Genomic DNA, 26,672 nt, shown 5'->3' with positions numbered 1-26,672 from the left:
TTTGAGCGTGAACTGCTCCTCCTGTATGTTATCTCAGTAACTGAATATCCGCACGCGAGAGCTGCACATTATGGCAGCAGATCGACTTTAACGGCAGCAGATTGGAGAGAGACACAGAATTCGACCACCGTGTGTGGAGGCAGGGAAGGTGACAGAGGAAAACATGCCAACATATGGCTGCACTGGGACCGGGCCAACTTCAGGGCTGCCGGTTATGTGGTTTCCCTTCTCTGGTGTACTACAAATCTGAAATATTAATCAATACTCTTCCCTCCCCCGTATGAGGCGCTTCATTTATATGTTTCTCTGTCAGACAGATCAAATACCAGTGAAAGAACTCCAGTGTCACTATGATGAAATTCTGAAGAAAGATGGCTGTGGATCTGCCTGTTTGCAGGCTCAGCTAATGAGACAGGGACAGACTGTTTGTGTGTGTGTGTGTGTGTGTGTGTGTGTGTGTGTGTGTGTCTGTGTGTGTGTGTGTGTGAGATGGCACTGTCTCACTGGGGAATATCGATCATAGGCCTCCATTCATTCAGCAATGCCACTGAAGAATCACAGCTTCTCCTCAGGCAACATTGTAAGGACCTCTGAGTGTATGTATGTCTGTTTGTTTGTGTGTGTGTGTGTGTGTGTGTGACATACTGACAGTATAAAAGCATGACAAAACCATCCAGCTGATCCCTCCAACATGTTGATTTGAACTGTGTTGCAGGTTGAATAACCTCTGATCACCTAACTGACAACCTTGAGTTTTCTGTAGCTCTGCAACTTGATTTTCATTATCGATTAACCAAATCAATTGTTTCTGTACAATAAAACGTCCTGTTCCTACAAACCAAGATGTGATTCTTTGTACTGCCTCTTCAGTCTGGCCAACAGCTCAACAACCAAGAGATTCAAATTACAAAGATGAAACAGACAAAAAGAGTAAATACTCAACTGGTAATTATTTGAAATTACCTTCGTTATTGTGATTAATTATATTTGAGGCTTTAGCTACTAATTAATACAATCAAAACCATTCCATTTTTACAAAAATATGCAATCATTATTCTTAAAACTAACAACATTAACATAAAATAGAAATAGCTATAGAAAGCTTACCCCCATTTATTTTCGTTTGTTTACAAGCCTGTGGGTTTGGCTATGATATGTTTCAAACTAATTAAAAATACTCCTGCTAAACTCCAAAATCCAAACAAAATATGAGAGAGAAAGCAAAACGGTGACAATAATGAAGCAGCTGTCATAAGGTTGCTGAAAACTCACTAATTAATCCTGCATACACATTAGAATAGTAATAGATAATACAGTGATAGGACACGCCAGCCAACTATTAAAAATCAAAACACGCAGTAAGTCACTAGAGGGACACACAGCAATAAAACAAACTTATCATGAAGCTGTTGTGGGGGAAACCTACCAAAGACTTCAGTAAAAGCAAAGCAGAAAAAATGCCAGATAGCCTAAAAGGCCAATAAAAGCTCATTATCTGAAACTGGGAATAATAAAGCTGCTGAGTTTTTGCCTAGATTTTTGGCTGGAGTAGATTTGGTTGACGACATATTTTAAGTGTATGGTTCTAGTGGGTGCATGGAGCACACAGCTTTCCTCGGTCCTCTGGGAGCAGAGACACGCCCAAACAAAAAACATAGGACTCAACAACACATTCCGACTTTAATCCGCAAAGCTGAGCGGGGCCAAACACAGCGGCAGCAGCTCCGACACAGCCAGCATCAGCACCTTCAGCTCTGCAGAGCCGCGCTGGCTCATCGCTCATTGACAGCCTCCAGTCCCGCAGACAGGCAGGCAGGCAGCTCGGACCCCCCTCCCCAGGCTTCCTCCACCGGGACTCTTACCTGAAGCTGGCCGGGGAGTTCACCTGTATATTGCGGCCAGGCGGTGGGCTGGTTTTCCTCTTCTCTCGGTCCGCCATGCAGCTCCGTTTTCATTCCTCCATTGGCTCCTGTGCAGCAGCCCGGCAGACACCTGAGAGGTCCGGCGATGCTGCGATAGGGTGCTGCCTTCGCGGGCTGTGGGAAAAATGGAAACTCAGCTAAACTGTTCAATGAATATTGGTAACTTTGAAGTTATGTAAAAAAATGTGTTCTTACCATTGACTGTATAAAAATAATGGACGTTGACTCGTGTTTTGAAGCCTCGAATTTGGCATTTTGACCATCGCCATCTTGGATTTTTAGAGCCAGAAGTGATGAGAAGTGACCATATTTGGACAAGAGGGTGGAAAGCTAACTGGTAGCTTTGTTAGCACGTTGCATTTACAGTTTATGGTTTACTGTGATGATACCAATGGGAACCAATAGGAACCTATTTATAGGAAACTATTTATAGGTTCCTTGTTCAGACTCGGAACTACCCGCTTGGTTGTTCAGTTGTGTTTTCACTTCTACTGTATGTATAATATTTAAATAGTCCTGACATTAAAATCACAGGGATTAGCCAGGTATGCCTGACATTTTAATGCCAAGCCATAATTTCCACCACCAAAGACCCCCAGGTGTTGGGTGCTATAGCTGACCCTTTTTCAGCCTGACTAAGAGTTTAGATGTGTAGAGTATCTATCTCATATCAATGCTGAATATGTTGTAGTTTTTCTTGATACATTTTATATTGTAGTATTCTCTCTCTCTCTCTCTTTTTTAAGGTTAATTATGTCGTTGTCTAATGAGTTAGTAGGATTCATGGGTACTGTAGGGGCCAGACATCTAGATCTAAATGTGTGTGGTGCTGAGCCAACTGATGACCACTGATGTAGCAGCGGGACCGATGTTTATGGTGCCTGAAAATATTATACATAGCCTTCCAATAAATATTCCTTCACATTTCTTGGTCGATGACTGACCTATATACTTTTTCTTTGACAGTTTTTAGTATTTTAACTATTAACTGTGTCATTCTATCCTGTGTGTTTTGTTGAGATGTATGTGCTTGTGTGTGCTCTGCTGTGAATACTTTTAAATTGCCCCACTGGGGATGAATAAAGTTGTTTGAATTGAATTGAGCTGACCATCACTCTAGGGTTTTGCAACCCTAATGGACTCATTTTGTAGCAACGGATTTCAGCAGTTTCTAAATTGGTAATAAAAATCAACAAGTAGAAATGATAACCAGCTATACAAGTAAGAGAAGCTATTAGATGCAAGTCGTAAAATCAGAGTCACAAAATATTTTTCTTTAACTTCTATTTTACAATATGTAAAAAACACATATCATGTACCATATCCAATGAGAAGTCACGAATCTGATGTCAAATAATGACATTGACATTAGCAATATGATTTTGGGGGTGTCAGATAACACACAGACTGTGCCACTTTTCTGCTGTAATTTGTGTATCAGACAAAAATGTTCATACAGTTAGTACAAATTTAACACGGCATTAGGCTCTAAAAGAAGGTCTTTCCTAGGCCTACAGTTGTATGTTTTTTTTTTTTTATTTTTCATTTTGTAGGAAACCTGTTGTTGGCCTAGTTGGTAGTTTTAAGTCTTTATTTCATCATTAAACATTCAACTATTGCAGTCACCGCTTCATTTGACAAACCAAAGAACAATCAAAAGGCATCCTCCATCATGAAAACTGCTTTGTTACTGCATCCATCTTGTCATTTATTGTGACTAAAACAACTTGAAAACACATACTAACACATTGTACTGTATTGTTTCTGAGTTTGAAGTTTACGAGAAGACCTTGAAGGCAGCAGGAGCTCCCACAGAGAGGAGAGGGCTGAGAACTAGAGGGAGAGGATGAAAAACACGGTGGTAGATACAAGCTGCTGTACATCACCTCATTTCTCTTCTGGTCTGGACTCACTTGAAATATCTAATTCAGTAGGCTATATTTATGAAATCTGGTTCTGCTGAGATTTCTCCTGCAGGTCTATATACCAACTGTAGCCTATTAATCCCTTGTAGTGTTGAGAATGAAAGATATTAGATTTGTCTTTACATGATAAAATAAAACAAGCAAACAAAACAGTCACATCAGAGACGGTGTGTTGACATACCCCAAAACTGACCACTAAGTGGTCATGTCACAGAGAAGCCAGCAGAGGGCAATAATGTACAGAGAACGCCTGCATATGTATACCTTCTAATCTCTCCTTTTTTCCTCTATTCTACACCTCCCCTGTCCTTCCACCTTTCTTTTCCTCAGTTCCCCCTTTTTGACTCCATCAGTTCCCTTTCTTTCTTACATTTTTTTCTTATGGATTCACTCCCAAACTTCCTAAAGCATCACATTTAAAACCTGCACTGCAACATGTAAACTGTAAATATATCCAGGTATCTATAACTTACACATTCATGTAGAAAAGTGTAACTCAAAAACGAATAGGTACAAACACACTACTGCTTCACATATTTTCAGTGCCAACTTTAGGCCTTCCAGGACAATGTTTTTGACAGTAAACTTTGTAAGACAGTTTCAGTGGACAGTTAGAATTTCAGAAAAAACTCTTGAAGTATTGATAAAATTTGTGATCTGCAGACCAATGAAAGAGATTCTCAGCAAATGGCTAATGATTTTTAGCTATGCTTAGGGATGGCAATGTCAATTGGTCCAAATATTGGATGAACTGCCAAGACATTTTGGCATTCATGAATTCAAATGACTGTCAATCCCCTGACTTTCTGCAACACCACCCGCAAAGTTTTCAGTTATCCATTGGAATATCTCAACATGGATTAGATGTATTGGGACAAAACTTGGTACAAACAGTCATCATAACACAAGTTTAATGATAATCAGTGCAATTAAATATAAGCAGCATTTTCTGTGACACCTAAAAAACACAAAACTAAGCAAAACAAAAAAACTGTCACATGAACTTTTAATACAGTTGATTTGTTTTATCTTACCACCAACATAATTTTAAGCATTTGAAAGATTGGCAAATTATAAAAAATACAGCAATGATTTAAAAAAGCAACATGGCTTTGCAGTATATTTTTATAGTGTTGACGCAAGAAGGTGTACAGTAAATGTCATAAAGCAGAACTGAAAGAGAGAAGCATTTTAACTTCTGCATTTATCAGCAGTGCTGCTAAATGTGTTGCTTGTGACTGTACAGATAAACAAATAGTAACCAATGTACAATTAAAAGACAGTCAACCAATGCCATAATATAATATACACTAGAAAAACTTGTGAGCCAACAAAATCAATTAACTAAATCAAATTTAACTGCAACTGAGTTGATTCGTGTCTGCAATTCATCTTTGTTGTTTGCATATATAGTGTAATTACTGTTCCAGTACCAGTTTGCTGTGCTGAAAATCACTACACACTACACTAATGTTCATCTGTATGTTATGACAACACAAGCATATTGACAAAAAGCCGATGTTAAGAGAACAGTCTTGTTTTTTTACCATCTGGGTCTCATTTTCATTATGTACATAACCAGTTATGTTGACATATTGCTCAAACACTTAATTACTGAGATCTTGGATTGCAGCCACATCGCTAACAGAGTCCAGCGATCAGATCAGTGGACTCTGTTTAACCCAATTATATGAACTGAATGAAGTGTATTTAGAAAATAAACACAAATGCTATTTGTTACCCAAACTGCCTCCTGTAAACACCCATTGGATTTTGCAGAGATACATCCTGATTTAACTTTGAACTGTCTGACTTACAGTCATGCATACATGGTTTTTTTTGTGGTGTTTTTACACAGGCTGTATGACCATCTGACACCTCATGATGCTGACCGTTGGACTCTGAAGTAGTGATGTTGCCATATGCTCAGATCTCAGCAATTTAAAGTACAATATGTTTTTTCACTTTCTTGCTGTGAGTTAGATGAGTTGATTGATACCATTCTCATATCTGTATGCTTAAGCTGTACGGTTGGGACCAGTAACTTCCTGGAGTCTAAAATGGGGATTTGACATTTTTACACTTCAGATTTTGTACAGATTCATCAGACGACATACAATGTGTTACTTAGTGAGATTTAGAGGTGGTGGCAGGTGTATTGTGTTACTTTTTGGAAAGAGCCAGGATAGCTGTTTCTTCCTATTTCCAATCTTTCTTTATATTTACAGTTGCATAAAGAAGTATCAATCTTCTCATCTTTCTGCAAGAAAGTAAATAAGCATCTTTACCAAATGTTAACTTTTCAAACTTGTCATAATGTTGTCATAGCCAATGACAGCCAAAATCACAAAATTAACACCATGATAAAACTATAATATTCCTTTGAAGAACTAGATTTTAATCAGTTGCATTTCCAGAATGGTCTGGTTGTTGATGTGACATCTCAGTGGTCAACGGTGAACATATGAAGTCAGTCACTTTCACGAGGTCGATGCTGTGTTTCTCTCTTTTGATGTAATTTTCATCAAACTCCTAATTACAAAAGAGGAACTGGAAGCAAAACACATTTTTGATTGATTAGAAATTAAACTCAATGTAAACATAATTTTTATTTTGCCCTTTATCTTTCATTATATGTAGACATTAATTTTACCTTTTGGAAAAATCAGCTCCGTCCGTCGTGTGTGGCCTCCCTGGCAAACTAATTTCTCTTCCTTCACACTGTTTAAAAAAGACAAAAAAAGACAAAATATGAAAGGTGGGATCATGTCATCTTTGCTTGAGGCACAAGTCAGTCCGGTGCTGAGTATTACCATTAAGTCAGCCAAACCACTTTTGATTCAGACAAGCAATTCTACTGGAGTGGAGTAATCAGCTTAGTGTGGGGCTGATTGCTCCACTGCTGATTGATACTGTAACTGGGTGGGTGCTGTGAATAATATATTTCTCACAAATGTAGGTGAATAAAACATCAGTAATAATGTAAAGTATTTATAAGGATGAAAAAAAATCTATATAGATATGAAAAAGCATGAGAAAGAAAATCAAAGTAACTGAATGTAAATAGTTACAAATATTGTTCTAATTACTGAGATCAGTGGACAGAATATTTTGTGACGTAGAAGTAATAATAATACATTACAAGCACAAACAGGGCCTACCCTAACCCATACATCACTTACAGGTTGTAGAAGTCAGCGTTGCTGAGCTCCTGCCAGTCTCTCCAGGTGAAGTAGTGTGGACAGCCTTTTTCTGGACAGGGTGTGTGCACCTGCTGGGTCAGTCCTGGCCACTGCCTGGACAACACAAACAGCTTGGACATCACTGCCAAGATCAGATCCCACAACTGCCGAAACTCTGAGGAAAGAAAACAGCTGTCTGTGTTGTTGCAGTGCAGTCTCGTTATGAAAGGGTGATTATAGATTTTTACCATTATGCTTGTCAGGTCTCCTGCAGCGTATCTCTATGAAAGGATCTCCATCTTCAATCTTCTGTCGCACCAGAGCCAGTCTGTTTCCGCAGCAGAGGAGACACTGCTCTCTCCCCACCCAGTGAGTCGGGTACAGGAAGCACGTCTTGATGATTACTCTGGTGGTTAGACACAGTCCATAAAGGTAACTTATGGAAGTTTATTTGTGACAAAAGTATTCAAAAACTAATTTCAATTGTTTGTCAATACAAAAATTGAGACATTTTCAGGCTGTATGTCCAGATTTTAGAGTGTACAGGGATAACATGGTAAGTGCAGAACAAGTCAGTTTATTTTGTAAAAATGCAGGTCCCTGTTTTGTATGTGTATCCCATTTACACGTAACCTGACACACCAGATGGTTTGTTACACAGAACCATCTGAGATGTAGGAAACATGTTGTTATCTATCACTTCTCACTGTGTCACACCTAAACCACGCCCATAGCTGCCAGTAGTTCTAGGATGCTGATTAGTCTGAACCAATGGTGGTTTGGCCACAAGCACATAACTAAAACCTGAGAGGATGGATTCTCACATGATCTTGTGATCTTGTGAACTTGAGAAACCAGCTGCCTCACAAGGTAAACGTACACGCACAAGGATTCACATTCTTGCAAACTTCAACTGATTGTCAGTTAGTAGTGAAAAAAGTACCAAGAAATGTAGCAATGTGGCAGCAAAATGCAGAGAAGAAGAAAACTGCTAGCTAGCAAATGCAACAATACAACAAAATACAAAAAAAGGCAGATTTTTACAAAAAAATCAATGTTTGGTTATGAATATATTATTCATGAAGTGATGAACTTAAATGTTTCATTTGGATCAGAAACTACTGTATTTCATAGACAAATTTAAAATGATGAAACATGTTCCAAGCTATGCTACCTGTGGAAGAAGCCATGAGGAACCTCAGGAAGGAAGTACACGTGGACACTGAGGTCATCTTGCTTGTCCTCACCCCACTTATGGCACACTGTGATGTTGTCCTTGAGGTAGATGGGGAAGAGACAGGCTCCATCTGGGTCTCTCTTTTCTTCCCAGGCTGACTCCCACTGCTTCTCACCAGGGATGAAATCTGATGCTTGGGGGTTCAGGGGGCTTCCGACAAGAGTGGGGAGGCACACCTCAAAATGCTGCAGTAGGGTGAGTATTATGCCTTCCTCCTTCTTGGTTCCCACCACCTCTCTGACCAGGTCATCATCGTCCACAACCAGTTTCTCTATCTCTCTGCGCACCAAGATCCGCATGGCTGCATTCTGCAGGATGCCTCTGTACCTCAAGTCATGCACCCAGGTGAACTTCTGTTTCACCAGAGCCCCCTCCTGCATGAGGAGGTCTCTGGAGACCCCCTCCAGCTGCTGCACCAAGTCATGTCTCACAATGCTCTGTGTTAACAGGAGGAGACAGGGGGAGTTATATAAAGGTTTGTGAGTCATGTGTGGGCCTTCTCCAGAGATAGTCCATTAAAGGGTCACCTTGGAGTAGCTCCATTCTCCCAACACCTATTACACATACACATTTCCGTTCCTATCTGGCTGTCAGGCATTCCTGACATAATAGGCCTGAAATACGTTGATACAACGGCAGCTGGTGATTAAAGAAGCCAGGCTGATTTTTGGTTTTCCCAAGCAAGCTAAGGTGGTTTTGCATGTAGACTCTGGAAAACCCATTCAACACCTAGGTCAGAGGTTGTAGAACAGTCACCTGTCAGTGCCTTATCCACATTTGCAGGGGGTATTGGTTATCTGAGGCAGATACAATTTCAATGTAAACATGCAAGGAATAAAAAATATTGACCACCAACACTGCACTGCAGTCCTTTTCTCTGCTAATTCTACTGTTGGCCATGTGGAGGGCAAATGACAAAATGAGTCGCAATGTGGGTCGCCCAAAAACAGCATATAGTCATGTTTGAGCGACAGGTGCCATCTAGTAGCAGTAGTAATTATGACCTGGATCAGTGGCACAGTTCAGATAACCCAAGCCATTAATTTAATGTTAATTTTCTTTGTAAATTTGTTATGTAATTTTGATTGTGGTAATATTTAACATTTTCCAAATCAGCAGAAACAAAACTGATCAGGAATTAAGGGGTGCACTGATAATCATAATGTGTCCCAGAGGGCTTCATATATTTCCAAGGAAGCTGATCAAATTTTTTTTTTCCTTTAGTAACAGGTTAATTTACAAGAAGTGGTGTATCTTTAGGGTCCATAAATTATATGGGTACCAGTGCAGTGCCTGTTCAAAACATGCCTGTTTAGAACAGGCTGATTTCTCAATACCTACAGAGAACAGTGCCCGTCCCCTAAACGCCTCTCACGCAGACTATAGGTAGATGCTATAATTTACGGATGCTCCCTAAATGCCTCACATGCAGGCTATCAGTAGACGACAATTTTGAGTTGAGCTGAAGTTGATCGGATGAACTTTAGTGCCTGTTCAAAACCTGGGACATCCTGCACCATGTCTTGAACATACATACAAAGTGATATGGACAAACATACATACATACAGAGAGATTCCTTGCTTTATATAGAGAGATAATTTCCCTGTTAGAAATGAAACGCAACCACTAACCTTGAACATTGAGATGAGAAAAGAAGGCTGGATAAAGACTCTGTCTCTTAGTACATCGATGTCTTCATACCAAATGATCACCCCAATCCGGTGCAGATATCGCAAGAGGGATCGCAAGATGGAGTGGAGACTCTCTTGGCTCATTTTAACATGGTTCAGAATTAAATCACTCAGTTCTTCAAGTAGAATAATACCTGATATCAAAAAAGGAACAAATTTCAATTAAGAAATTTAAATTTAAAAAACTTGTTTAGTACCCGTTCAAAACGTACCTGATCAGAACAGGCCGATAACTTATTATTTCTCATCAATTGATAAACATATCAATTAAAATAACAGGGAATTAATAAATTAAATGGTTTTAATCCAGACAGAAACTTCACCAGTGAGACTAAACTGAGGTTGAACTGTAGAAGCAGTTTATGGCCTTCCAGTAGTTGATTCTGCTGCCAATCAAATGTGTCTGAGCTCCTATTGGCTAGTTTTACTTCCTCTGCCTTTTTTCTCCTGTGTGCACTTGTTCTTCACTCTTGGGCAGCTTAACTAAACGGGCAGCATGCCTTTGTCCTGCTCAAAAAATCAGAGCCCAGAGCCCTGCCCTGCTGTGATGTGTTTATAACCAACATCCCCTGCTGCACTCAGACACAGAGCTGAGCAGCTCACTGTTTGCTTGTTTAATCAAAGTTTATTAAACATGTCCAAACAACTTCACACTCGACACTGCACTTCCTTGGTCCTCAGCAGTACACCCACATAGTGTGAACTCAAGTCAGAGCCCAGAAGCCCCGCCCTGCTGTGATTAAACGTGTTGCGTGTGAAGTAGATCGGATGAACGGTTCTTGATATATGCGAAGGACAAACATACAAACATACATAGACAGACAGACAGATATTCCTTGCTTTACATAGAGAGACATAAAATATTTTTTACATAAATTTTCTATAATACTAATGATAAAGTGTACAGTACTTGGACTTTAAAATTGACTTACCGTGTTGGGGAATTTCTTGTTGTGCAACAAGTGTAAGGATGGCTTGCTCCACTTCTTCATAACTTTTCGGTAAGATGCTCTCAGCACAGAGAAGCACACTCTCTGATTGAATGCACATCAGAATATGACTTCTGAGTTTGTCAATATCCTCAGTCCTTTGGCAGTCGAGAGTTACGAGATCCAGAACCTGAACAAAAGATTAGGGCAGCTGTGAAAGGTTGTAATTAATTTTAAAATAATTAACATTGTATTTACACAGGATATTGTACATGTAAAAACTGTAGAAACTTGTGCTTCATATAAAAAAACAGAAACTTTCAAGTAAATACATGAGTCGAACTGTACAGATGCTTAAAAAACAAATTTAGAGGAAAGCCTCATAAGGACAAAAAATAATATTAAACCAAAGTAAGACCATTAAAATAGTAACATCCTCCCATCAACTATCAGTACCTTTAAATTGTATCCCAGTAGGCAATCCAGCTCATCCATCTGGTCTGCAAAGAGAGAAGAGTCTGTGTTTTCCTCCAGATTTTTCTTCTGGTATTTTAAAACAATCCTCCTGTTTGCCAGCATGTTTTTGACCTTCTCCTCGATGTCTTTCTTTTTCTCCATCACCTCCTCCTGGTCGCGGCACTGGTCGCAGTGTGTTCCCACCAGCAGGACCACTGAATCAGGCACACGCAACTGTATGTTGTTTATCCAGAACCACAGTTGGTCTTTGAAGGAATGTGGGTCTTCAATGTTGTAGCTGATTGAAAATCAAAACATTTTTTATCATGGGCTCATTTCAAAATCGTACCCAGTAGTCTTTGTTTTTGTTAGCTACAGCCATGCAAGTGGCTCTGTGAGGCTGTGCTTGTCACAACAGTGCTTTGAGCTAAATGCTAATGTTAGCATGTTCTGAATACTGTATGTGAATGGAAACATGCTGACATAGGTGCCAATTTAGGCAATTATATGGTGACCATGTCAAGAGAACAGTATGGCATAGCGGAGAATAGGTGGAGTAGAGTTTTAACCGTAAGCTAAACCTGTGTCCATTATTCCTGTATCAAAATTTCCTGGTGTCCTGACAGTCCCCATTATTAGTTTTGACAACTCAGTGGTTTCTTACAGTAAAGTGATATAAAAAATGCATCATTCTGTATAACCTTTTGAACCACTGCTGTCTGACAGTATCAGTTCTAAAAGCTGCAGAATAGCTTTCAAACTGAGGCTGTTGCATATAGTACAACACATCCCTCTCATTAACAATGAGATCTTTTAAAAAACTGATAAGTTTTTAATACAAGAAGAAATTGCCCTATGGCACTACAACATCCAGGATGTCCAGTGAGTGCCCTGTCTCTGCAAGTGGTTGAGGTAAATATTTGTATTTTTGCAAATATTTAATTCTGTCGATGTAAACATTCCATCTCTCATAGTAATACTTATAATTATAATTATTATAAAAACCAAACATTTTAGGAACTACTGCCTTAAAAGGTGATTAATCAAGACTATTACACTTTCTCACCTGGCTAAATCAATAGTAAGGATGACAAGGGCTCGAGGTGTGATGAAGACATGGTGTGTCAGGTAGTACTCCTCCTGCCCTGCAAAGTCCCAGAAAAGGAAACGGACTTCCTGGGTGTACAGTTGACTGATCTCGATTCCCTCAGTTCGGTCCTCTACTGCTACTGCAACGGGCTTCCCCTTCCTCAGGCTGCGGCAGAGTGTGGACTTCCCTGCCATGGAGGAACCCAGAAACATGGTCTTGACTGTCCAGGCACTGTGTGTGTTTGGGTTCTCCTCCATTTGAAGGAAGTAGCTCTGGATGTCCATGACCCCTCCATCACAGACCTCCTCTGGGGGGTACCTCAGCGGGTTGCCTGTGGCCTTGAACACTGTCAACTCACAGCTCCTGTTCTGGAAGAGCTGGGATGGAAGCTCGGTCAATTGGTTTTTTTTAACCAAAAGCTCCTTCAATTTTTGGAGACCAACTAGTGCTTGGATGTTTTGCAGGCAGTTCTTGGAAAGGTCCAGGTAAGTGATACTGGTGCACTGGTTAATATCTGAGGGAAGCTTGGCCAAGCGATTGGTGCTGAGTTTTAGGAACTTTAGCCTCCTTAGATGAGGAAAGATTCCCTCTGGAATAGATCTGATATTGTTCTGGTTCATGTAAAGTCTCTCTAATTTATGCAGGTTTTGCATTTCCTGAGAAAACTCCATTATCTTGTTCCTGGAGAGATTAAGCTCGGTCAGGTGGGTGAGTCTGGAGATGCCAATGACCCGTTTCAGTTTGTTCCTCTGTAGGTCCACTCTTGTTGCATATGTTAGACAATCCTTAGGAATGGACTTCAGTTTCTGTCCCGACAGGTCCCATTCCTGCCAACTGTTTCCTGTGTTATAAAGGCGAATGTTTACAGGCACAGTAATATCACATTTAACATCTGCAGCACTGTTTCAAAAAAGCAAGTTTACCGCGTTGTCTGGATAAACTTTGCAGAGTAACCCCAGTACCAACTCTTTCTACATCAGTCCATTCTCCAGGATTGAGGTTGAGCTGGAGATTACGTTTGCCCCCTCAAAAATGTAACTCCTGTAAGGTATTTAGTGTGTCAAAGCATGTGCCTTAATTTTGGTAGACAGCTGAAGGACTCTTGTTAGGAGGTCATCAGGAGTTTAGCAGTGTTCATTGGTAAGGCTAGGTGTTTTATTATTTTACGATTGTGTTTCTTTAATTTTTTATTACTTTATTACCCTCTCTCTGTCAAATTCCTACTAGGACATACTGTATTTAAGCTGAGACTGTTTGATTGTTCTGGAGAACGGCTGTGTGCCCTTCTCAATGCTGGCATGTAAGAGTAAAGAGAGAAAGATTCATCACTCTGTGTTTTAATTTTTCAGAGAACTTCAATGCTTCAGAAATTCTCCTACACTCCGCAATTGGTCAGCTTGGGCTATAATTGTGTTTTCCTTTTCAGTAATCTACAATCTAGTGAAGCATTTTTTGCTTACCCCCAAAAACCCAAAACAAAATAAAAAAAAACTCAGAAATAACAAAGACTGTTGGGGAGGTCAATGGGTTGAAAACATGTGCACAGAAAACAAAGACGATAAACCTGGAGAATGTTATAATGATCTTGAAATTTAATTGACTATTCTGAATCATTATTGTCTCAGACAAAATCAGCAGAAAGAGCACCAACGTTAGCCCAGTTGCTACGTACGGTGTGTTGTAAATTCCTGGTTAAAAGCTTACTGAAAGACCCAAAAGCCATAGAAACAATCTTGATGTGATAACTATGTTGCACCAGCAACAGACTGAACTTACTACAGAACGGAAGAATCAGCAACAGTAACATCAGGGTGTTATCAGGGTGGTGATGCAATCTCTTAGTTTAGCAAATAATATAGTCAGAGACTACGATTTAAACAAAATTTGAATCATCAAAGTGATTTATAATTTCCACATGTTCATTCCGAACACATAATCTTGAGGAGAAATAAAACTGTCTTGCAAATTAAAACAGAATATTGAAGAGAGGCAGAGAGCATTTTGGTGGGACACCACCTCTTATTTACAACAACACAAATGGTATTTGTTTTGGTATTTGAAGTAAGTCTATCTGTTACTTGTTAAGCTTTAGTATTGTTTTCAGAAAATAATGTTTTCAAGATATAATACTTCACTGGGCGTTCCTCACCTTGAGCAAGATGATGTTATGCAAAAATTATGGAACAGTGCCCCTATTAAGAAATCTCTCATCTTGATATTTCTGTACTACAGACAGCTAAGTCAACATTCCCAACAGTAATCACAGACTGCTAACAATATTTAAAGAAAATGATGGGTTGCTTACTATCTACAGAGTCCATTTCTTCAGATATTTTCCTCAGCTGTTTTTGAGCCAGCTCTCTTGTCGGTGATTTCCTCAGGAAATGAGCAGAGAGGGCTGTACACACAACTAGTTATCCTCATAGGCATAGGGAAGTGAAATTACCATTTTACTGTCATTCATCAGATTACTTATTTCATCCAACCACCCACGGATCCATCCATCAGATTAGCTCTCCACTCACTCAGCTGCTTTCAGACTGAATTAACAAAAATTGTACTCTAAATGTGCTTTCAAACATCAAACACAACACTCCTCAACATCATGTATTGACACCAGCGCTGCATTTAATGACTGAGAGTGTTGCTGAAATAAACTATCTAAAAAATGTATGCAGTTCGAGGTATCTTGTCAACAATTCCATAGTTGATTCTTTTATAATGGATGATGGTTGCCTACGGGGAAATTGCTTTTAAGTCTGCAAGAGATTTTTTTTTTGCTGTACCACTGTTTGCCACTGGGTCATAATGGCTGAAAGCAAACAAATAGAACCTCCACTTGTAAAAGGTGGTGATAAAAGTTGTCACCTCTTCAGCCCTGAATGAAGGCTTGGGGCATGTGTACCTGTCTTATTAACTTTGCAACATAGAAAGAAACTATTTATGCAATTAGGTCATTGCAGGTAATGGTACTTTCTTTTTGATGTGAATTCTTCATCTTTCTCTTGATTCACCCTGGATATGCCTTACGCTTTTATTTGCCCTAATTCAGTGACCCAAATACCCCTCTGTTTACACAGTGGGTCATTTTGCATTTTTACTACCTCACCTCAGACAGTCTGCATGCCAGTGGTGTGCAATATTGATCTTACTGGTAATACAGTCAGTAGCACTAACACATGTTTTTAAATTTACTCAGGATTAAATGACTGGCCCTGCATGATGCAAGTTTGAAATGAGGATGTTCCTATTTGTCTGTTTTGGGTGTGTTCTGCTTCCTTGGCCTGTGAGGGAGGAACTCTGTGTCACCCATGCAGCAGGCAGTTCAGAATTACTTAAGTCTAAAGAAGACACATATTTAAAATTTTAAAAATGTATATGAATTGTTGTGAAGGAGCTAAAACTTGCAAAACACACTGGTCCAGTGGTCCTTTACAATCTTTACAAAAAACAGAAAACAGCAGTTGCTCCATCTAGTGGCTTAATGTGATTACTTCATCTCCCCCTTCTCTTAACCTATGTTTAAATTTCTTCATAGCTTTTACTTCTAAATACATTGTAAATGTAACCTTGTGGCATCTTTTTTTGCAGTATCTCAATCATTCATTGTTTCATACCAAATTTCCTATATTTCCTATTTTCTTCAAATCTTATTAAAGCTTTTCAAATAATTTCAGCCATTTTTTGCTCATTTTTATTTATTGCTCGTAGGAAAACAAATGCTGCAGTCCTTCCATGTTTTGTCTTCGAGGCTTTAAGGATAGATGGTGTTGTATTGCTGTACATATCGTAAGGCCCCCTACGGCAAATTTGTGATTTGTGATACTGGGCTTTACAAATAAAATTGACTTGACTTGACTTGAGTCCTTCAGCTGACTCCCTCCTTCTTCCACAGTGTCATTCTTTACATTTTCTATACATTGTGGCTGTTAATATAACTATAATATTGTGATGCACATTAAATTTGCTACCAATTTCCTTGCTCTTTCTGTTTGTGTGTGTCTCAATATGGTCATGTTACTACAACAGCCTTTCTGCTAAAAGCACTTATTCAGACAGACACATATTGACGTTCCAAGTTGGACATGGTCAGGAATCTTTGTCACATGTCATCAGCCACTGTCTCCCCTTGTGTTTCATATCTCCTCAAACAAGGTGTGTATATTGCAAATAGTCTGATTATTAAGTTTAGTACATATGAATACTGTATGTTGATGACGCTTGTTCAGCTTTTTTTTCATCTTGCTTCCATGTGAGCCACACTAATCGAATATTAGTTTACCATTTTAGCTTCAGGAAAATACCATATTCCATTGTATAAGACAGAAATCCAGCACCATTGCACATTTATTTAAAATATATTTTAAAAGGTTGAGAACAATATCAACATGTATTTCAAAGCAATATGAGGCCACAAATGAAGTGATATTCTCTTAATGTAATGTCTACTTCCTAATAAATATTATTTAAAAAAGATTTGGTCATGTTATTAGAATTCTATGTGTGCCTATTTACAGTATTACAAGAGGGTTTAAACAAAATAACTTATAGTCACCATTACGCAGGTTTTACATGGTACTGAAATGAAAACATTCCAAGGCAAGAGGAGACTCCTCAAAAACTGCTGGTGGGAGGATTTATGTTTTTTCCCATAAGTATTGAAGGAATTGAAGTTCCTTTCCATTTGGCAAGTGGGTCTGAATATATTGACCTCCTTCAGAAATCTTTGGGGACCATGAGTTTCCTGTCACACAAGTATTTATGGACCCATCCACTTGGATTGACATCAAGACGCAGGAAGTTTTCCAACCAGGCGTTTCTTTGAACCCCCTCAATAAACTCTTCCAGGGTAATCTGACCTGCAGCCCAAACAGAAAAGTTATGGATTTCAGTTGAATTATCAATGATCTCAAGGAAATCTGTGTGTTTGAGACAAGTTCATTTTGAGTATGCAGGCAACTCACCATCACTGTTCACATCGACCTCTTGAAAGATACGATCACACACCTGCTCAGAAGTGAGGTTCCCTATGCCATTTTCTTCAGAACCTTTCTTTATCTTGTAGATTATCTGAAGGACAAATCCAGCAATTAGACTGTTTCTCATCTTGTTCTGATAATAATGCTGTTGACAAATTGTGTGGTTTTTAGTATGTGGCATCTCCAGGGCCTTTGTGAGGGCTTGCATTTGTTGTGTTGTTTTTCAATGATGCAGGTTACTGATTGAGTGGAGCTGAAGGTCATCAGGGAACTGGAAGCAGATGGCCACTGTGTCCAGATTATATAAGACGTGGTCCATACTGGTAGTTTAGTGGCTCCCTTTAGCAACCTTGTGTTATATTTGTCATTATGATTTTCTCTATAGATTTATTATTTCAGTTGGATAGACAAGATAATAAAAAGTAGAATCTCAAGGCAAACATTTGTTTTAATTACAGAGGGCTGGGAGATTTTATGAAGTCAAGACTTTGTACCTTTACAATCTTCCTTAGTTCTTCTCTGTCTAGCCGGCCGTTGTTGTCATTGTCAAACACCTTGAAAGACCACCGCAGTTTATCCTCAAGTTTTCCTCGCAGAACAAGATGCAGCGCAGCCACATACTCCATAAAATCCATTGTGTTGTCCTGAAATAAGGTAAGACATCATGACTAAGACCTATGCATGTGAAGACAGATGTTTCTAAATATCTTCAAGAACACAAAATCAGCTATCAAATTAGTGTTGCTTATATTTCACTGAATGAAGACTGAAACATTTTACTTAGAGACTCACGTGATTCATGTCAAATGCTCGGAAGATGATGTCCATGTACTGTGCTTCAGGTGTACCATTCTGCACTCCGAACATCCTCTTGAACTCATGCAGGTACAAAGACCCACTTGGGCACTCCATGATGAATGACTTGTAGAGGTCCTGGATGCTGTTTAACTCCAGTTCTTCTTCCTGTGTCTGACTGTGCTGTGCTTGACCCATGCTGAATCTAAATTCTGCCTCTGCAAAGATAGAAAACTTAAACTTCTTCTTTTTATGATAAATAAAGAAATAAAGATACTTCAGTAAATAAATATACATGAGGCTGCCTGCACTGCTCGTAATGAATAGTTCAGTGTCCACTTCATGGCTGCCACTGAAGGTGTCGTCAGTAGCTCAGGTGTCCAGAAAGTGTAATAACTGATTCATGTGATGCCTGACCTCAGCCAAGAGGCTTATTTTTAGCTGAAGGTCTCAGCAAGCTGACTTTAAATCCATAATCCACATGCTTCATCCCATCTTGAACCTTTAGTGACCTAGGGTCAATAGTCTCCCTTTAACTATTACTTTAGTGACCTTGGGTCAATAATACACTTTAAACTATTGCTTTGTAAAGAGATGTCATTAGAGTGACTACAGCGATTATGACGTATTTTTCGTTAAAGCTGTTAAAGATGTCAGGTCACTAGTCTAATGGATATTGATTTCATTCACCTTCATCCCTGAATAAATATTTTAACATCTTTCTTCAAATTTTATCAGATGTTCACTAAGCCTTTAAAGGTCAGGTCTTGGGTATTGCAATGGTATGTTTTATTAAGTGCTTAACATTAACTTTCTTTCTTTCTAGCTCAGAATATAGTCACTTAATGCAACTCAATTCATAATGAAATTTCAGTAATTCTATGTAATATCTTGGCTCTGTGTATATTTGGAGATATTTGTGTTCAGATCACACAAAAGTCTACATTCCCCCTCCACTCAAAAATGTTTTTCTTCTTGCTCCTATGTCTGAGCTGCAATGTGCAGGATGTTGTACTGTATGTGCAGATTTTGACACTTGAAGGCTGTTTCAACATTACTCTGCTGAAAGTGGAAAGTTTCTCTGTCCTCATAGAAAATCACATTAGGGGTGGGCCTATGAGCAGTATTTGTGACATCATAACTAGTTTGGAAGCCAGTCGTGGTCCAGAATTCAACTTATACAAGTGTGATGTGGAAACTTGAAGCCTCTACTACACATACACTAAGAATGAACTTTTCAACGAGGTAGGAGACATTAGAGAGTAGAAGGCATTTTAAGGATTTTAGAGTGGTTATTATACTTTTTTGTGTGCTAAAACCATATAAGACACACATTGTTCTCCCAAGCAGAGTATCCATATATATCTTAATACATGTCTTGAAGGGATATTTAAATGCTGACTCAAGTATGACTTGACGGTAAGTTTGCCTTTAGATGGAGTCAGTGAGCCTTGCTAAGGACTCCACAGTATGACTGTACTGTAGTAATGCTCAGGTAACTGTGCAGAGATTAACTCTGTAAATCTGAAGGGTTTATGGGTGTGACTGATGGGGATTGTGTTACTAACTGACAACAAGTTAATTGTGATACAGTAGAAGATAGTCTCTCTACCTCACGTGGTTCTATGGGAACATGATGCAGAACACTTAATAATAACAAAGAAGTGCATTTTAGGTCTATGTCAGTAGAAGAAAAAGATATTAGAACATGTGTGCAGCTGGGAAGCTGTGCAAAACAATGACTCATGCTTTTTTATTGAATCTGAATTTACTGGTGTTGAAATGAAACTTCCTTTGATAACAGTAATGTAATCAGGTAAAACAATATTGCATCACATTTTGCGCTTTATTTCTCTCTGTTCAGTATGCGTCAAAAGGTTACAATAGTGTCAGAGTAATGCTATTACTTACATAAAAACAAAGCAAACAAATAAAAATTTAAAATAGTAAAAAAAAAGAAAAGCAAAACAATAGAAAATAAGACATGACCATTCACTTACAAATTGACACTTAATATCAAGAAGGCTTTGACTTGAGTTAACAGGCAATATACTGTATATGCACTTGTTTCAAATAACAATAGATAAAAATTTAAAATAACTGCTCTAAAGAGAATATAATTAAACCCCATATAAAAAGAAGTTATAATAATCATATATTTTCTGTGCATTAATACTGTTTGTTAGAGTTCTTGCTGAGATTTAAAGTGCTACGATATTGTGCCTTTGCTAAAAGCCAAATGATGGCCACTTTTGATTAAACAAAATTTTTCACAGTCTCTGAATATAGCAATGCATGTTGACAAAGTATCCAAAATGAATCCTGATTTTAGCTGTAAAATATACACTTAAAAGGGTATATTTTAGCCATGATTGTTATTACTTTGTTCACATGTGAAAGGCCTACAGTGCTTTCACTTCAGAAGTGTGCACTTCTTCTCTTCTGCTCCAGCACACATGCAGCAGGATTCATGTCCAAATTCAACATGCTGAGCACCCAGGGGTCCTGCTGAGCCCCTCTAAGGAACTCCTCCATGCTAATATGACCTGTGGAACAAAAATAGTCGAGGTAAGATTAATATTCTCTGCAGCAGTAACACATTATTCCTTCTGTCTACTGTGGCACTCAAAATGATTTCAGTACATTGTAAATGTGTGGCTCTGAATGGAGACAATGGAAGAAACATTGTATTTCATATTAATAATCCAGTAAATGGTGTCATATAAGCCCACTTTCTTTTATTATACTTACATACGCATGTAACATACACATATAGACTGACTTGACTCCACCTCTTCAGTGATAGAAAAAACTCAAACTTTTTATTTTTATGATAAATAAGTACATAAAGATCCTTCAGTAAATAAATAAACATGAGGCTGCCTGCACCGCCTGTAATGAATAGTTCAGTGTCCACTTCATGGCTGCCGCTGAAGGTGTCTTCATCAGCTCAGATGTTAAGAACTGTGTCGAGGGTAATAACTGATTCATGTGATGCCTGACTTCAACCAAGAGGCTTATTTTTAACTGAAGGGCTTCAGCAAGCTGACTTTAAAGCCATAATCCACATGCATCATCCCATCTTGAACCTTTAGTGACCTGGGGTCGATAGTCCACTTTAAAGTATCCCTTTAGTGACCTAGGGTTAATAGTGCACTTTAAACTATTACTTTGTAAAGCGATAACTCATTAGAGTGACTACAAGGAATATAACATCTTTTTCCTGTATGTGGATGCACAAACAGTAAAACATAGATCCAAATAGGTAAATTATTCCAAAGCTGTTTAAGATGTCAGGTCAGTAGTCTAATGGATATTGATTTAATTCACCTTCATCCCTGGATAAATATTTTAACAACTTTCTTCAAATTTGATCAGATGTTCACTAAGCCTGCATAGGTCAGGTCTTTGGTATCACAATGGTATGTTTTATTAAGTATGTAACCTTAACTTGTTTCTTTTTTTCTTTCTAGCTCAGAATATAATCACTCTGCAACCCAATTCATAATGAATTAGTCTATTTTCAGTAAATCTATGTAATACCTTGGCTCCATGTATATTTGGATCTATTTATGTTTAGTTCTTCTTGTTCCTTTGTCTGAGCTTCACTGTGCAGAATGTTGTACTGTATGTGCAGAGTTTGACACTTGAAGGCTGTTCCCACATTACTCTGCTGAAAGTGGAGAGTTTCTCTGTCCTCATAGGAAATCATATTTTTAGGGGTATTTGTGACATCACAACTAGTTTGGAAGCCAACCGTGGTCCAGTATTCAACTTGTACAAGTGTGATGTGGCAACTTGAAGCCTCCACTGCACATACACTAAGAATGAAATTTTCAATGAAGTAGGAGAAATTTTGTGTTCAGCAGTTAAACTTTTGAAATGAATTAAATGTCCATACTCACAGATTCTCAATTTTTAATGAGGGAGAAGGAGTAGAAGCCATTTTAAAGATATTAAAATGGTTATTATACTTTTTTTGTGTGCTAAAACCATATAAGACACACATTGTTCTCCTAAGCAGAGTATTCATATATATCTTAATACATGTCTTGAAGGGATATTTAAATGCTGACTCAACTATGACTTGACAGTAAGTTTGCCTTTAGATGGAGTCAGAGAGCCTGGCTAAGGACTCCACAGTATGACTGTACTGTAGTAATGCTCAGGTAACTGTGCAGAGATTAACTCTGTAAATCTGAAGGGTTTATGGGTGTGACTGATGGGGATTATGTTACTGACTGACAACAAGTTAATTGTGATAAAGTAGAAGATAGTCTCTCTACCTCACGTGGTTCAATGGGAACATGATGTGGAACACCTCTAATAAAAAGGTTCATTTTAGGTCAATGTCAGAGAACACACGTACAGCTGGGAAGCTGTGCAAAACAATGAGTGATGTTTTTTTATTGAACATGAATTCAATGGTGTTGAAACTTCCTTTGATAACAGTAATGTGATCAGGTAAAACAATATTACATCACATTATAGGCTTTACTTCTGTCTGTTCTGTATGCGTTATAAGGATACGATTGTCTCAGAGTAATGTTATTATTTACATAAAAATAAAGCAAACAAAGAACAATTTTAAACAGTAAAAAAAGCAAAATAACAGAGAAAGTGACATTATAATAATTCACTTACATATTAGCACTTAATAACAAGAAGGCTTTTACTTGATTTAACAAGCAAAATACTGTATATGCACTTGTTTTTCTGTGCATTTATATTGTTTGTTAGAGCTCCCGAAACTTTGATCCATACCTTCATCACATCCAGAATTGACTACTGCAATTCTTTATGGCACATCATCCAAAGTACTAAATAAACTCCAGTACATCCAGAACTCTGCTGCTCGGCTGCTAACCCGCTCCCGCTCCTGTGACCACATCACCCCTGTCCTCGCGAACCACCGATGGCTCCCTGTCCTACAACTGATCCAATTCAAAGTCCTCACTCATAAAGCCCTCCATATTCCCTCCAGAGCCTTATCCATAGCTGCCCCCTCCCTCTGGATCTCTCTCCCTAAACACACCCGAGACTGCACCGATCTGTCCATGTTCAAATCACCGATCAAAACTCACCTTTTCAGAGCTGCTTTTAATTTGTGATTAATGATGTATGTTTTAAGTGTCTTGTTTTCTATGCTATATGTTTTTTATATGTTATATATAGTGATATATGCTGCTTTCAATGTGTTGTTTTACTATGATCAATTTAACTTATGAATCATATCTTTAAGAACCCAGAAAAGCACTCTAGAAATTTAAATTCAAAGTGCTACGGTATTGTGCCTTTGCTAAAAGCCAAATGACAGCCACTTTTGATTAAACAAAAATTTTCACAGTTTCTGAATACAGCAATGCGTGTTGACTTGTTGTTCAGAATGAATCCTCATTTTAGCTGTAAAATGTACACTTTAAAGGGTGTATTTTATCTGTGATTGTTCTTCCTTTGTTCACATGTGAAAGGCCTACAGTGCTTTCATTTCAGAAGTGTGCACTTCTTCTCCTCTGCTCTATCACCCATGCAGCAGGATTCATGTCCAACTTCAACATGCTGAGCACCCAGGGGTCCTGCTGAGCCCCTCTGAGGAACTCCTCCATGCTAATCTGACCTGTGGAACGAAAAAAAAGTCAAAGTAGGATTAATATTCTCTGCAGCAGTAACGTATTATTCCTTCTGTCTACTGTTTCAGTGCATTGTAAATGTGACATGTGACTAAACACTTACCATCTCCATCACTATCAACAGCCTGCAATAATCGCTCCACAGCCTCATCTACTGTAAGCTCTGAATCACTCATATCTGTCTTCGAGCCTTTCTTTATCCGATATATGCTCTAAATGGAGACAAAGGAAGAAAAGTTGTATTTAATATTAATAATCCAGTTATGTCATATCACCCCTTCTTTTTAATTACACTTACATACACATGTAACACACACACACACACACACACAGGGATAGATACAATAGATACAAGCACCACATGCAAAAACAGTTGCAAAACAAAGACAACAACAAAACAACGTTCACAAAAATGAAAATGATAATAAATGAAAATGATAATAAACTTCTGTGATACATCATTTGACATTTGGTTTCAAAACATTAAACTCAGGAGTCCAGCGTCTTTGTAGTTATTCAAGTCAAAAATAAATACATGTCCATCAAACAAAAAAATAAAATAAAATAAAAAGATCTTGCATACTGCATACTGTATCAACCACCTCTTCAAATAATACATACAAACTGTTAGATTCAGTGGTGATACATTTAATAATTAAATGGACAACAGAACATTTTTCCTTTATTATGATCACTTTGGATTAATATCTGTGTCTCATATATGGATTTATCCATTTCAAATATGAACCTGGAATATACTTGTTTTATTGTGCCAATAATCAACATACACTAAAATGAATGGGTACTGGGAAAATGAATACAGCTCATTCTTTCCTGAGGCCCATGTTTGAATACATCGCTTTTATCTCAGTCAGATAATTTTGGTTCGACTTGAATCTGAGATATCATGGTTTAAATAAATACCATACTCTACCATAATACACACGTTTCATATTTGCTGTCACACCTGTACTGTAACTAGCTTTCATTGATGTAGCAACCAGTGAATAAATTCTGTATAATCGCCGTCCATTGAAACCGAAGTTGTCTTTAATTCTTTGGTTGTACTTATCGTTGGACGCATTGAGGATCACAGACTAGCCCACAGCTTTTATGGACATTTCATCCTTATAGAGAATTATTTTTTATAGATGGTCTTTAGCCTGAGAACTCAAAAAATATATGTGGTTTATAAGGGTGTGAATAAAACACTGTAAGATTAGGATGCATTTATTCAAGACTGAATAACAACTGCATCAGTTTGATTTGATTAAACTAGATTCATATCAGACCTATCGGATTTTTCAGAAAAGAGCACAGGTGTCAATAATAAAATTAATGATGGATGAATTCCATTTAATCCTAACCCTTGGTTTCAGGGTTAAAGCATTTGTGCTGACTCACTTTCACACTGTCACGGCTTACTGAGACTCTTGACAAGAACAGAGCCATTGTTATGTTCTGTTATTAGTAATAGCAGTGTTTTTCCTAGTATGACACATACAAATGTTTGCTGTGAGAAAGGCCCATTTTTATTTTTCACCGAAACTCAACAATTTACTCGGCTACTGTAAACTCTCCACCTTTGTTTGTTGGATTTGTAAGGATTATTTTATTTGCATTTTAGAAAGTGACAGGAAATATAGGAGCGAGACAAAGGAAGGACATGACGTTGTTATCATAAAGACACATTTCACTGCTGTCACTTGAGGCTTATGTTTGGACCTGAAAATATGTTGTTCTATGAACGGGAACTTAAGAAATTTCCCTTGTCAAGTGCAATATTTTAGTTGCATCCAATACACACAAGACATTTCTTTGCAATTGACATATAGATCACAGACTTACATCAATTATTGACCGTAGCTCATTCTTGTCCACATAGCCATTATTGTCTTTGTCGTACACCTTGAACGACCAGCGCAGTTTATGTTCCAGGTCTCCCCGAAAAACAAGATTCAATGCTGCCACAAACTCAAGGAAATCAATTGTATTGTCCTGAAAGGTAGGTTGAATGAGAACAATTAGGTCACATTTTCGTAAAGACACACAATATCCAAGACTGTAACAACTTCAATTCTCTCACCCCATTTTTGTCGAAAGCTCGAAACATGTTTTCTGCATAATCAGATGCTTCGCCTGTTGGGTCTACACCAAAGAAGCGCTTGAACTCATGCAGAAAAAGTAGTCCACTCGGGCACTCAATGACAAATTTTTTATACATATCCTGAAGCGCTTTGATATCAATCTCCTCCGTGTTCTCTGTTTGCTGTGCCTGTCCCATGGCTGGCTTTTAATTTAGCAGTTCATAGTCCTGCAGCCTTTGGGTGTATGGTCCACGATGGAGTGGCCAGACTTGAAATAGGCATCTCAAGATCTTAGGTGTGTTTTATAACTCTGTGGAATTCCAGAGCTGCAGTTTACGTATGAGACAGGTGATTAGTGCGGCCTCAGGATTACTATGGTATTACGTTAGTGGGGTTTCCTCTCTCTGAGTTAATTAGATTTGCAGCTATATGTAGGTCTAGGCCAGACTCATAGGTGGGAGGAGACATGATTCCAACATACTAACTGTAAATGTAGGTGGATTCCAATAGTGTGGCATACAGCATATTGACACTGATGATAAAAAAGCACCATAGTGATGAATTATGAAGTTATGAAAGACGATACATACGTAAGACTATGGGCCCTATCTTACACCCGGTGCAAAGTGGCACCAAGCACAATGCGAGTGTCCTTGCTAGTTTTAGACTGATGCAGTTGTCATTTTCCCGTCCAGTGCCCATGTTGTTTAAATAGCAGATGCACTTGCGCCCATCTGAATGCCCATCT

The 26,672-nt window shown here is 38.4% G+C and overlaps 4 protein-coding genes across 4 annotated transcripts in view; all 4 read right to left on the bottom strand.

Annotated features, from left to right (window-relative positions):
• The window catches only part of LOC122985134 (C-Jun-amino-terminal kinase-interacting protein 1-like), a 56,225-nt gene extending 54,081 nt beyond the window's left edge, over positions 1-2,144 (bottom strand). Inside the window, exon 1 of the mRNA XM_044355531.1 lies at positions 1,863-2,144. Coding sequence (XP_044211466.1) covers positions 1,863-1,939 — 77 coding nt within the window. The 5' untranslated portion in view covers positions 1,940-2,144. The remainder of the gene's footprint in view (positions 1-1,862) is intronic.
• A 2,810-nt stretch (positions 2,145-4,954) lies between these two features.
• On the bottom strand, positions 4,955-14,800 carry si:ch211-210p4.6 (malignant fibrous histiocytoma-amplified sequence 1 homolog). The gene is made up of 10 exons (XM_044361242.1): positions 14,739-14,800; positions 12,410-13,274; positions 11,344-11,641; positions 10,891-11,077; positions 9,899-10,092; positions 8,204-8,703; positions 7,278-7,435; positions 7,030-7,204; positions 6,501-6,568; positions 4,955-6,397 (listed from the first exon to the last, which is right to left on the bottom strand). The coding sequence occupies exons 1-10, from the start codon at positions 14,752-14,754 to the stop codon at positions 6,384-6,386; spliced, it is 2,475 nt and encodes an 824-aa protein (XP_044217177.1). The 5' UTR covers positions 14,755-14,800; the 3' UTR covers positions 4,955-6,383.
• A 1,667-nt stretch (positions 14,801-16,467) lies between these two features.
• LOC122988707 (guanylyl cyclase-activating protein 2-like) lies at positions 16,468-18,559 on the bottom strand. The gene is made up of 4 exons (XM_044361228.1): positions 18,205-18,559; positions 17,907-18,056; positions 17,398-17,503; positions 16,468-17,292 (listed from the first exon to the last, which is right to left on the bottom strand). The coding sequence occupies exons 1-4, from the start codon at positions 18,502-18,504 to the stop codon at positions 17,150-17,152; spliced, it is 699 nt and encodes a 232-aa protein (XP_044217163.1). The 5' UTR covers positions 18,505-18,559; the 3' UTR covers positions 16,468-17,149.
• A 4,037-nt stretch (positions 18,560-22,596) lies between these two features.
• Positions 22,597-26,193, bottom strand: LOC122988700 (guanylyl cyclase-activating protein 2-like). Its single transcript, XM_044361215.1, has 4 exons — positions 25,924-26,193; positions 25,686-25,835; positions 23,941-24,049; positions 22,597-23,824 (listed from the first exon to the last, which is right to left on the bottom strand). Exons 1-4 carry the CDS (start codon positions 26,119-26,121, stop codon positions 23,697-23,699), a joined length of 585 nt encoding a protein of 194 aa, XP_044217150.1. The 5' UTR covers positions 26,122-26,193; the 3' UTR covers positions 22,597-23,696.
• Positions 26,194-26,672: the final 479 nt, after the last annotated feature.

The sequence above is a fragment of the Thunnus albacares genome, chromosome 1 (assembly GCF_914725855.1).
Source record: "Thunnus albacares chromosome 1, fThuAlb1.1, whole genome shotgun sequence".
NCBI lineage: Eukaryota > Metazoa > Chordata > Actinopteri > Scombriformes > Scombridae > Thunnus > Thunnus albacares.
Note: the sequence above shows the minus strand (reverse complement) of the source record. Positions and strands in the feature narration are given on the sequence as shown.